At 37.4% G+C, this 13209-nt stretch overlaps 1 protein-coding gene across 1 annotated transcript in view; it reads left to right on the forward strand.

Annotated features, from left to right (window-relative positions):
- Positions 1 to 12760, forward strand: part of LOC128628699 (carcinoembryonic antigen-related cell adhesion molecule 5) — a 79533-nt gene extending 66773 nt beyond the window's left edge. Inside the window, exons 8-10 of the mRNA XM_053681493.1 lie at positions 7523 to 7783; positions 9198 to 9470; positions 11930 to 12760. Coding sequence (XP_053537468.1) covers positions 7523 to 7783; positions 9198 to 9470; positions 11930 to 12240 — 845 coding nt within the window. The 3' untranslated portion in view covers positions 12241 to 12760. The remainder of the gene's footprint in view (positions 1 to 7522; positions 7784 to 9197; positions 9471 to 11929) is intronic.
- Positions 12761 to 13209: the final 449 nt, after the last annotated feature.

Consider the following 13209-nt stretch of genomic DNA (forward strand, 5'->3'; position numbering starts at 1 on the left):
ACTAACAGTATTTGGCCTATGTGTTACCTCATATTTATACCCCTGTGAAAGGGTAAGGGTTGAACTATTTCCTGTTCCTATACATATATTTCTTCCATAAATGGAAGTGAGACCAATCAGACAGGGTTTAGAGGAAAATACATGGAAACACTCATGTCATACATTGACATGCTCTAAAAATTCCTGAAATAACTATGAGTTTCACTTTGTAGTATATTTTGGTAGATTTGATAGGTTTTGAAAGTAACGTGAAAGTAAAGTAATTAGTAATCTGATTACTTTTTGCATGCATTAATCAGTAATGTAATCAGATTACAACTTTAAAGTAGTAATTAATAATCTGTAGTGGATTATTTTTTGAGTAACTTACCCAACACTGTCCATGAAAGCAGAGTATTTTTGTGGGGTTTTTTAAACAAAAGATTAAACAATAAATACAAATTTTCACAGCTTTCTTTGCTCATTTTTACCAAGGGTGCCAATATTAGTGGAGGGCTCTGCATGTATATGAACTGTAATGGGTCCAGGGTGTCAGGTAATGAAGAGGTGATGAAGCCTCTGATCAGCTTTTCAAAGCACTTAATCACAACTGAGGTCAGGGCTACTGGACGATAGTCGTCGAGGCAGGCAGGCTGGGGTTTCTTTGGGCAGGGACAATAATGGACTGTTTGAAGCATGTGGAGATTACCGACTGTGCCAGGGAGATGTTAAATATCTCCATGAACACTGGTGCTAGCTGGTCAGCACACGCTCTAGGGACCTGACCTGAGATGCCATCTGGTCCTGCTGCCTTCCTGGTGTTCACTCTACTGAATGAGTTCTCTCATTCAGTAGAGTATTGTGCTCTAAAACGATGGAAGTATTTCCCTCTCTGACCCTCTCTGTATGCATGCTTCCATTCCTTCTCTTAGGCCTGTTTCACACTGGATGTGTAAGCAGAGCAGAATCAGCATGCATTTAATAGGTTAGAGCATTCACACCGCAGGCCGAGGCGGTGCAGCAGCACATAGCAGGAACAAAGCAGAAGTGCTGCGTCTATTTTGCTGCACTGCTCACGCTGTATTAAAGTGACAGTGCATGCTTCCTCATCAAAATAAATATGGGTTGACATGAAAAATTAGCAGTTTCACCATATAAAAAACATATAAGTCATGTCTACTATGTTTCACAGTCACATATGTGACTTTCAGCAACTGAAAACACTATTGCCAGGAGTTTTTTTTTTCCCCAATCACAAAAGCATGTTTAAATGTTTTAAACTAAACTCATCAAAAAAAGAAACGTCCCTTTTTCAGGAGACTGTGTTTTAAAGATAATTTTGTAAAATCCATATAAGCATTACAGATCTTTATTGAAAAACAATGTTTTTAATGCTTGTTTAATGAACCATAAACAATTATTGCACATGCACCTGTGGAACAGTCCTTAAGACACGAACACTTTACAGGTGGTAGGCAATTAAGGTCACAGTTACAGTAATACTAAAGAGACCTTTCTACTGACTCTGAAAAACACAAGAAGAAAGATGTCTAGGGTTCCTGCTCACCTTCGTGAACATGCCATAGGCCTGCGGCAGGGGGACATGAGGACTGCAGTGTCCAGAGCAATAAACTGCAATATCTGTAATGTAAGATGCCTAAGACGGTGCTACAGGGAGACAGGAAGGACAGCTGATCGTCTTTGCAGTGGAAAATTACATGTAACCGTGTGTCCCCCCAGACATGATCGAGAACTTGCAGATGCCTTGGTGAAAGAGTGGAGGAACATCTCACAGCAAAAACTGACAAATCTGGTGCAGTCCATGAGGATGAGATGCACTGTAGTACTTAAAGAAGCTGTAGGTCACCAGATACTGACTGTTACTTTTAATATTGACCCCCCTTTTGTTCAGGGACTCGTTATTCCATTTCTGTTCATCAAATGTCTGTGAAACAGAGCAGGTGAATGTGAGAGGATGTTTCTTTCTCTTTTTTTTTTTTTGCTGAGCCTTCAAGTCTAGCTTTAGTTGAAGATTACTTTTATCATATAAACTACATATATGCAGAATTTTACATGCTTACATGGTATTTGTGGGACGGGGAACACTATCACATCACAGCAGAATATTGTTCATAAACAAAAGCACGTGATAGGCGTAACAGGGGAAGAATTTTTTTTATTTGAAATGTTTCTGTGGACCTTTTGTTGGCACACATTCTTGTATTTGCAGTACACAAGCTGTGGTTCAACTACACGATACAATAGATGCCAATGTGAAAGCACAATAGAAAGCGTGCTGCTTCAGCTCTGCTCTTGCATCTAGTGTGAAACAGGCATTAGTGATGTTAGCTCTGTTAGCACTACTACCGCTGTTAGCATTGCTAGCTAGTTGCAGCCTCCAAGCGAGCCGAAAAAGTGTTCAGCTCATCTGCCAGACTCAGTGTTCTGGAGGATGGTGTTTTATAGTTGGATGGTTTTATGTTGGTATGTTTATGTGACAGAAAGTAAGTGCACAAGACAGGTCTTAAAAATACCAAAGCTCAATGCCCTAAACGCACATTCAATCCACACTATATATAACACCACAATTACCAGAGCAGTAATTGAGGCTAAGCGTAGCCCATCATTCATCACGCACAGGAACTCGTATGTCCCGAAATCGAGGAAAACTTTCCAGTGTAAGTTAAGTTAATTCGATATTACTAGAGATGCACCGATACTAAATTTCTCAGCCGATACCGATAATTGATTATTCAGAGTGATTTCGGCAGAGTGATACCGATAATCAATACCGATAGTTCTGCCTTTTATACTTTCTTTTAAATTAATAATAATTAATTCCACAATACTGAAGGAAATGCAAATAAAAACTTTATTCTCTCCATTTCAACGAGGTGTTTCACAGTAACTGGTCTCATAAACAGAAAACACATTACTCAAATTAACATTAACACATGAACTAAATTCTGAAGATTAAAGTAAGATTTCTTAACTTATTGAGTGTTATTAATTCATATTAACATTGACTGAATTCTAAAAAACCTCCTGATAGACTCACATTCACTCATCACAAACAAAAACATTTCTACTTCATCACTGAACATCAAACTGGTAATATATAATAAACTTTTTTATATATTAAAATTAACTGGATATGAAATATACTACTCTACAAATATATTTTTTTTCTGTGCAATATATACTTTTTTGTCAACTTATCTTCATTTAAATCTTTCAACGCTGTACTGGCCCTTTAATTCAGCGCAAGCAGCTCGGCAATAAATAAATTAGACTCAACGTGGAAACTCCCACTTCACTGCTGCAGCGTCCGGTGTAAAATTTTAGCAGTGCAGAGCTTACAAACTGCTGTTTTGTCATAATTCCACACAAGAGACATCATCTTTATACACAGACGAGTTCTAGGTGTTTTTTTCTCCCTCTTGATGTGTGTGTGTGTGTGTGTGTGTGTGTGTATACATATATATATATATATATATATATATATATATATATATATATATATATATATATATATATATATATATATATATATAATATATCTTTTTGTACTTTTTTAAATTACTTTTCATAACTTATTTTTTTTTTAAATAATTTTTATAAAACTACATAACGGACAGGTATGGAACATGAATGATCAAAAATGCTTCTGAACACTATATCTACTTTGAACAAGAGAACTAGGCTGTAATAAAATGGACTATTTCTAATAGACTATTTAAGACTGAAAGCATTCACATAAGAATAATTAAGAATGAAGAATAAATTGGGATGAAGGGCGTGTCTCGTTATCCATCACATTGTTAAATCTCCGGCTCTCAGCCCCTCACTGAACAGAGCAGACGCAGAGAGAGGTGTGAGTGCAGAAGGAAAGCAACACTTTGCGCTTGCAGGACAGTACTGCCGACATTTGGAAAGTCATAAGGTTTGTCCAAAAAGTCGCTAGATTTGTCACTAGGCTTTTTTTTTTTTTTTGCAAAAATGTTGTAAAAAGGGGTCTGAAAAGTGGCCAAGTTGGCTACACTGGTCTGCACTGACTGCTAGATAAAAAGCAGGCTAAACTCCACCTCTCACCACCAAAAAGAAAATACAGAGGGAGAGGGAACGCAGGGTTTTTCATTTATGCACATGAAATAAAAGTCTGCATTAAAGTTTTTGCAATATAAAAAAACAGAATTACATTTACAACAATCTCCAATACCTCTGACTAGAGCTGTAACAGTATGAAAATTTCATAACACGATTATTGTGACCAAAAATATCAAGGTTATCAGGATTATCACAGTATTGTTAAAATGTGCTGAAAATGTAGAAAAAAGTACTGATACACACAATGAAATTATTTAAACAGGTTTAATATTTGTGTTTGACCGCACACCAACTGCCCACCGTGGCATCGCCACCACTGTCGTTTTGCTTTTTATAGAAATAAAATTAATTTAGTTCAGTCAGAGAACATGGTGGAAGGCAGTGACGGCACTCGGGAGAATTTCCAACCATCCAAGAAGACCAAATCTGAAATGTGGTCATATTTTGGACTTAATAAAAATTCTGAGGGGAACTTAATAGAGGATGGTAACCCTGTCTGCAGAACTTGGCAGAAGAAAGTTGCTGTGAAAGGGGGCTATGCTACTTCATTGGAACTTTCCCCCTCGCTTTAAATCGCTTATGAATGCCCATGTGGCTGCGTGCATTTCGCTTTCGAATTAGCGGCAATTACTTGAATGGTGGGTTCATAATTATTCTTAATGAAAAACACAACGACAACAAAACAGTACAATGACAAACTCGCTTATATTAAACCAAATCTTTCACAATCGTCTTGTCTCCCAGCTCGCCTCAATCTTCGTATCATTCAGCTCGCCTCACTCTTCCTGTCAGTCAGCTCGCCTCACTCTTCCTGTCAGTCAGCTCGCCTCACTCTTCCTGTCAGTCAGCTCGCCTCACTCTTCCTGTCAGTCAGCTCACCTCACTCTTCCTGTCAGTCAGCTTGCCTCACTTTCGTCACGTGATAAATGAAATCTGACTGCTGATCTGTGCTGTGACTCTGACTCATTCGGCTCATGCTGAGTTGAGCAGACGCGTTCAGTTTTTAATTGTAGCGTCCGTTTTCATGCTCAAAAAACAATGTTGCATGCTGCGCCTGTGCCAGAATCATGCTGGGTGTGTGTGGACAGCCTTTACAGCGGGTTTTACAGATCATGATAATCATGCACAGTTTTAATGATAATTAAATGTGACACGGTAATACTAACCATCAGGGAATTGTAATGTGAAATGGGTAACCGTTTCATCCCTACCCCTGACATTAATGGAACAGACAGACAAAGACAGATGAACAGATAAAAGTAATAAGAAAAAAACAACCACTCCTAAGCCTAAGTGTAAGATTGGTCGTAAGCTTTGTTTAGCTAATTAATGGTTTGTGCCCACAACATTAACTGTACTAGTCTTTGGTCATTAATATTTAACAGTGCAGTGAACAAGAAACATTTAGAACAGTTCAACAGATCAACTGTGCATAAAACAACAATATAAAGACTGTTTGTTACTAAAAGTGTCTTAAGAGCTACAGCTTGGCAAGAAACAGTTACGATTTGGAGGATCGATACCAGCTACCATTGATGATCACCTTAACTCCAGCAAAAAACGCCACCTAGCCCTCTTTTTATGCCGCCTCCACCACTGGCCATAGTTCCTTACTACCGTTCATGTCAGCTTTGGTCAGAGCTTCACAATTCTCTTTGTTATCAGGGGCGTTGTCACCGGTTAATACAGCAGCACAGTGCAGTGAAACTTGGTTCTTGGAGAAATTTGTTGCTCTGATACAGTATTTGCATTGAAGAGACGTACTGTTCCATTAACGTCTGTACGCATCCGGGGAAAAGAAATCCATTCTAACAATGTAGTCAAAATCCTTGCACCATTTTCTGAACTTTTTCCAGTCACCTTTGTTAAAAGTTACGTTCTCTGTAGCACGGCTCCAGTGGATGTGTCCCGGGACCGAGAACTTGAAAAGCAAAACTGTTCCTTTTTCTGCATCGAAAAAAAACCCGGCTGTACATCTGTTTGACATTACCCAATATTGAATCTTTTCATGTTCTAACATTTTTTCTATTCTTCCCAAAAAGGGTGAGCTTTTTTCGGCGCGTTAGGACAAATATCAGCCATGTTGTAAGATCGCACACGTTGTTCTAAGTACAGAGTATTATAAAGCCTAGAGGGATGCTCGACTTTTATAAGCAGGTTCGTATGCATGCGTTTGTCTGTACATGCACGTGTGTGTTTGTGTGTGTGGGTGTGTGTGTGTGTGTGTGTGTGTGTGGGTGTGTGTGTGTGATATTTTTGTTTGGATGTGGGATACACATGGTCGTACCAGGTATGGTCACGATTTGGATGTGAACCAGATTTAACAAAACTATATATATTCTTATGACCTACCACAGAGAGCTTCATATTCTATGTGAAGAGGAAAAACATGAGTATGCAACTTGTGTCTGTGTGGGGTGGGGTGGGGTGGGGGAACACATGGTCGTACCAGGTATGGTCACGATTTGGATGTGAACCAGATTTAACAAAACTATATATATTTTTATGACCTACCACAGAGAGCTTCATATTCTATGTGAAGAGGAAAAACATGAGTATGCAACTTGTGTCTGTGTGGGGTGGGGTGGGGTGGGGGAACACATGGTCGTACCAGGTATGGTCACGATTTGGATGTGAACCAGATTTAACAAAACTATATATATTCTTATGACCTACCACAGAGAGCTTCATATTCTATGTGAAGAGGAAAAACATGAGTATGCATCTTGTGTCTGTGTGGGGTGGGGTGGGGTGGGGGGTGTGGGGGGACACATGGTCGATGACCTACCACACAGTGTTAGAAAAATATGAGTATGCAACTTGTGTCTGTGTGGGGTGGGGGGAACACATGGTCGTACCAGGTATGGTCACGATTTGGATGTGAACCAGATTTAACAAAACTATATATATTTTTATGTCCTACCACAGAGAGTTTCATATTCTATGTGAAAAGATGTACCAGGTGTGCGCAACGTGTGGGGCGGAAAAACACACATGGCAGCACCATGTATGGTCACGAATGGATGTGATCCAGATTTAACATAACTATTCATATTTTTATGATCATGACCTTTGATCTAGATATAGAGAGTTAGAATGTGTATCTTTTTGACCTTTGACCTATACCTGTCAAAACTACGGTTACAATATATACAAACTATCTCTCTCTCTCAGCGTTCCTAAACATCTTATGAAAAGATAAACAGGATCGCCAACACACTGTAATTCAGACATGAATAAATAGTGTAGGTGTTAATTGTCAGTACAGTGACCTGATTATTTTTAGGGCTGAGTCTGTATTTAAAATTGTGATCTACATTTACTTCATCAGTAGCGATTGTTGTCTGTCAGAGATTAATTATTTGGTAAAATAATAGTGCTGGAAATGAATTCATTTATAGAAACAGTACTGATTTTGTTTTTGTTTTTTTTACAGAGAGTCCTAAACCTGTGGTGATTATAAAGCCTGATACACAGGTGTTCAGAGGAGAGAGAGTGACTTTCAGGTGTGACATAAAGGGAGGAGACACTGAGTGGACATACGACTGGTATAGGGACGATAAAACATTCTACACATCCCACACAACACTGGAGTTCATCATCAGTAATTATGACAGTGGTAAATACACCTGCAGAGGGAGGAGAAGTGACTCTCAGATCTCAAAGACGAGTGATCCTGTTACACTCACTGTATCAGGTGAGTGTGTGAATGTTATTACTTATATATGTAAAAGTTATGCTTAGTTCCAGATTTTATCCTATGAGGGAAAAAATGTGATTTGTAAAGAATCACTACAACTTATTAGCTCTTCTGATTGGTGTGACATTTTTCCTCAGCTATTATTTAAATTGTTAGGAAATAACTGACGTGTATAAGGAACATGTTCTTCCCCTTAGTCAAGCTGATGCTCCTGCTACTTTAGTTGAGTGAAGAAGATTTTTAAATAGATACTGATGTGTGCAGTTGGTGGTGCAGGTTGTGTCAACCCAAACTTCCAACAGCAAAACACACTGTACCCCATTTTTCTTTAACATGCGCACACAAGAACTAGAACACATCTCAGTCTAACACAGAGTTTCTGTAACACATCAGCTGTACCAAAGAGCATGACCTTCACTGTCTGGAGTAATTCAGCTATAAACATCTGCTTGTTAAAAATGACAAAAACAAGGTTTTTTGTTGTTGTTGTTGTTTTGTTGTTTTTTAAAAGTGAAATCATACACAAATGTTTATAATTTAATAATTTTCAAGATTTTCAAATGTGTAGGGATCTACGAGTATTTTTAAAGACTTATTTTGACACATTTGCGTTTTCCTTAGTTAACTAGTGCACATGCAGGTGCAGTTGTCACTTGATATGAGAGGAAACTAAGATAAATTAAAAAAAAACTGAGCACTACGACCACATTGGGGTGTGAGAAACGTATAAAAGTTTAGTTTCGAGTCGAGGTCTACTCAAGAGTTACACTGTGTAACTGTGATTCAAACTTTATGTTCTCCAGTACAGCAGGTACTGTGAATAGTGAGTATGGAGATAGTATAATCTCAAAATTAATACATTCATAAAAATCAGATTCAGGAATGCATAAGCTAATTCACAGTCACAAAAAATGTGAATATATTCGCAAACACTATCCCACACATTCATATCCTAATTCATATTCACAAATGCAACACACAATTCATAAACACACAAGTGTGACTGTAAATTTCTTAATTAAATCTGAGGCTTTACAGTATGGCAAAGCAAGAAGGAGAGAACATCAAACATCCAGTGATTGATATCTGCTGTGCTGTGGCACCGGAGTCTCCAGACATCTTTCCCCATCATATAGACATTGTACAGTGAGTCAGAAGGAAAAGCGCTGAGAAAGTTCAACCAGTTATCTTAAAGTTCACAACGAGGTCAAGCAAAGAGCTTCTATAGAAAAACTGTAAGGGATCAGAGTACATTCTGTCCAGAAAGTTAAGGTTTGGAGAGGACTTAATGACGAAGGACAAAGACACAAGTGACATAGTGTCATCACAGAGAGAGTAATACTGTTTTACTGTAGAAGTGATTAGTGTAGTAAAGACTTCACATCCTGAACTTGTGTTTTATTTCTAACAGAAAAACCTAAACCTCAACTCACATCAAGACGTGAAGGAGCTGTACTGACAGGAAACTCAGTGACTCTGTACTGTACACTGAAGCCGCCGTCTGATGGATGGAAGTTTTACTGGAGCAAACACACACAGAGCCCTGAGACTGAGACTGAAACACACTCCTACACCATCAACCCAGGTAGTGTGTCTGATCGAGGTCATTACAAGTGCAGAGCTGGAAGAGGAAACCCGGCCTACTACACACACTACAGTAATGAACTCAGGGTAGATGTTATTGGTGAGTAAGAGACTTCCTGTTAAGTGATTCTGCACAACACTGAACATATAAACAACATGTGAGCAGAGTCACAATATAGTAACATGTACACAGCTACATACAGAGAACTCTTTCAGCTAAATCATGTTATGAAAGTTAGAGAGAGACAGTGTGAGCACGGCTGAGCAGGGCTGGTGTGAGGTGAGCTAGAAAGCAAGTGGAACAACACTAGTTTAGCTTTGGTAGAAAATGTCACCAAAACCTGTAAAACTCTTTTAACAAGCTGCTCAGAGGCTGTAAAAGGGGCTTCATAAAGTTCCTGCTTCAGAAACATCAACATGCTCGAGTGGAGACCTGCCTGAGTGTGAATGAGTGAAGAGGACGAGGGTTGAACTTTTATACTGAACCACTGCGTGTAAAGCCCGCTTCACACTGCACAGACAGACGCCTGTGTGTTAGCTCTGTCAGTAGTGGTGGCTCAATGGGTAAGGTGCTGGGTTACTGATCAGAAGGTTCAAGACCCATCACTGCCAAGCTGCCACTGTTGGGCCCTTGAACAAGGCCCTTAACCCTCTGTGCTCCAGATGTGCTGTATCATGGTTGACCCTGCTCACTGACCCCAACTTCCTAACAATCTGGGATATGCAAAAAAAAAAAAAGAATTTCACTTGTTGTAATTTACATGTAGGGCTGCAATTATTTTTTTTTTTTATTATCAGTTAGTTGGCCGATTATTTTTTCGTTTACTTAAAGTCCACAAACTGAGTGTTACAAATATAAACTTCAGACTACACAACTGTTTGTCCAATTAAATAATACTGAAAAGAACCCGATACTCAAAGACACACTAGAATATATATTATTCATTTAGGACTGTAAATTAATTCAGTGCTTTTTGTGCATCCATAAAAAGTTATATATTATATATATATATATATATATATATATATATATATATATATATATATATATATATATATATATATATATATATATGTATATATATATATAAAGAGAGAGAGAGAGAGAGAGAGAGATATGTGTGTATAGGTATTTGTATTACTTTTTATGGATGCACAAAAAACACTGAATTAATTTACAGTCTCAAATTCATAATAAAAACTCCCTTTCACTGCACCTTATGGTTTCTGTTACTCGCTGCCTTTAGGCATATTGTTTTACTTTTGATAGTGTTTTAAGTGTTTTAAGTGTTTTAATTGGACATTACAGATCTAACTTCCCATCTAGCACTCTCACTGCGAGTGAGGAGCAATACGGCCTCGTTACTAACAGATCACTTCCGTTATAGTAAACAACAGAAGTTACACTGCAAGCGTGCAAATACACCATATAATGAGAATAATCCACAACAATTATAGGCTATATATTTAACCGTCATTTCTATATATGTTACTTTATTTTATTAATATTTAACATTGACATTCAAAATTTAATCAAAACATTTCAAGATTTTATTTTTTAAATGTTATTGTTGGTGTGACATTTAATTTGACTCTGAATTATCTTTAGTTTATTTCATCCATCAATGTGACACATGAACTTGTCTACCACTCATAGGTTTTTGAGAATTATCATTTCATTTGTAAATAAATTTAAATTAAATCCATCAATGCTCGATCGTCAGCTCAGTTGTACAGTACATCATTTGGGACACAACTTTAGTATTTACTCTCCGACGCGTCTTTTCGGAACAGAAGTAACATAATGAGTAAATGTACCACGGACCAACTAATCGATAATGAGATTCGTTGACAGCGATTTTCATAATCGATTATTATAGATTTTATCGATTAGTTGTCACACCTCTGTGTATATGTGAGAGATTTTGCGTTTGTCAGCATTAGTTTTCACCGAATGAACATGTTCCGTCGCGTCTGTTGGTTGTTTAAAATGCGCTAGAGGATGTAGAATCTGAAAGAATGAGAGAGATTAATAACAAGGGTGTGTGTGTGTGTGTGTGTGTGTGTGGACATGCAGTGATGAGTAAGGATGTGTATATCAGAATTATTGTTTTCTAGCACTATTGTTTCTTTTTTTATTAAATAGATCTGTTAAAACTGTGATTAAATTATACTCAGTCAGTAATCTCTAGTATTATTGTGTATCTTTTACCGTTAGTTTCTTGTTCCCTTGCTGTCACTCAGTGTTCCTAAAGATGAATATTCAGGAAAACAGGACAGCAAACACACTGTAACTCAGACATGAATCAGTAGTGAAAAAGATCTAAATGATCAGAACAGTAACTTGATTAATTTTTGGTTTGAGTCAGTTTTCCTAACTGTGATCTACAGTTACTTCATTAGTAGTGATTGTTAAAATGACTCAGTCCACCTCTGACAGAACTTAATCATTTACATGTGAGCAGATATACTGTATTCCATTTAAAATCTTACTACTCATTTAAAAAATGCTCTCGGGAATTAATTCATACATTTAAAAAATGTTATTTTTTTTCACAGTGAGGCCTAAACCTGTGTTGATTATAAAGCCTGATACACAGGTGTACAGAGAAGAGAAAGTGACTCTCACGTGTAACATACAGGGAGAAAGAGACACTCATTGGACATACAGCTGGTATAAAAATAAAATAGAGTACGGTCACCACACAACACAGGGGTTCAGCATCAGCTCAGTTACAGACTCTGACAGTGGTAAATACACCTGCAGAAGGTCGAGAAGCAGTTACTATCAGATCTCAGAGATCAGTGATGCTGTTACACTCACTGTATCAGGTGAGTGTGTGAGTTTATGTTATTACTTTTTGTTATAATATGCTATTACATTTGTTTTTATTATATGTAAAGTATATTAATAATTCCAGCTTTCAGATTTGTTCCAGATTATTTTTAGTGAGCTACACTGTAACTGAGTCTCATTACAACAACTTTACAGCTTCCTTCTGTCTGTTTACTCTTAATTTTCACTTTTCTATCTTAAAGACTAATTGACGTGATTACTGGTCAAGACCGTAATCATCACTTATTACTCAGTCTGACTGGTGGAACGTAGGGCTGCACGATTATGGCCAAAATGATAATCACGATTATTTTTGATCAATATTGAGATCACAGTTATTTATCACGATTATTGACTGATTTTAGGGACAACATATTTTTATTGCACTTTCACATTTAAATAAACAGACTGCTGCTTTCATCTCCATGTTGTGCTACATTCCTGCTAATGTACAAATCACTGCATCAAATTAGACTGGTGTTTAAAGTACATCATCTCATAGAAGCAAAATATAAATAAAATTGTACCCAAAATATAGGAAAAGTGAAAATAAAAATGCCATCAACCAAATGAAAATATGCATCAAATATAATGATATGCAACCAAATGAAAACAATTCATGCGTATGCAGAAAAGGCAATAACAGTGTTTTACAGGACGAGAGATGCAGCCAAATCACCCAATAGTGTGGTGACGCAGGGACGACGTCATTTCATACCAGCAGTATGAATGATGATAAATAAAACAGAAATGAGGTGTGGAAGTGTTTTACTTAAGCATGTAATTAAAAATAGAAGTTGAAAGCACTGTGACAAGCAATTGCAATGTTTGTCTATTAGACTTAACATTTCATGTTTATCACAGAGTAAATATAAATTTATGAGTGTCACAACATTCAGTCTGAAAAGTGTTGAGATTTGAATATCCATCCATCCAGGTCACTTGAATGGGTTTAATCCGAACAACTCAAAAACATGTAGCCTTATGAATAAAGCTCAGTGGC

This window comes from Ictalurus punctatus, chromosome 7 (assembly GCF_001660625.3).
Source record: "Ictalurus punctatus breed USDA103 chromosome 7, Coco_2.0, whole genome shotgun sequence".
Lineage (NCBI taxonomy): Eukaryota > Metazoa > Chordata > Actinopteri > Siluriformes > Ictaluridae > Ictalurus > Ictalurus punctatus.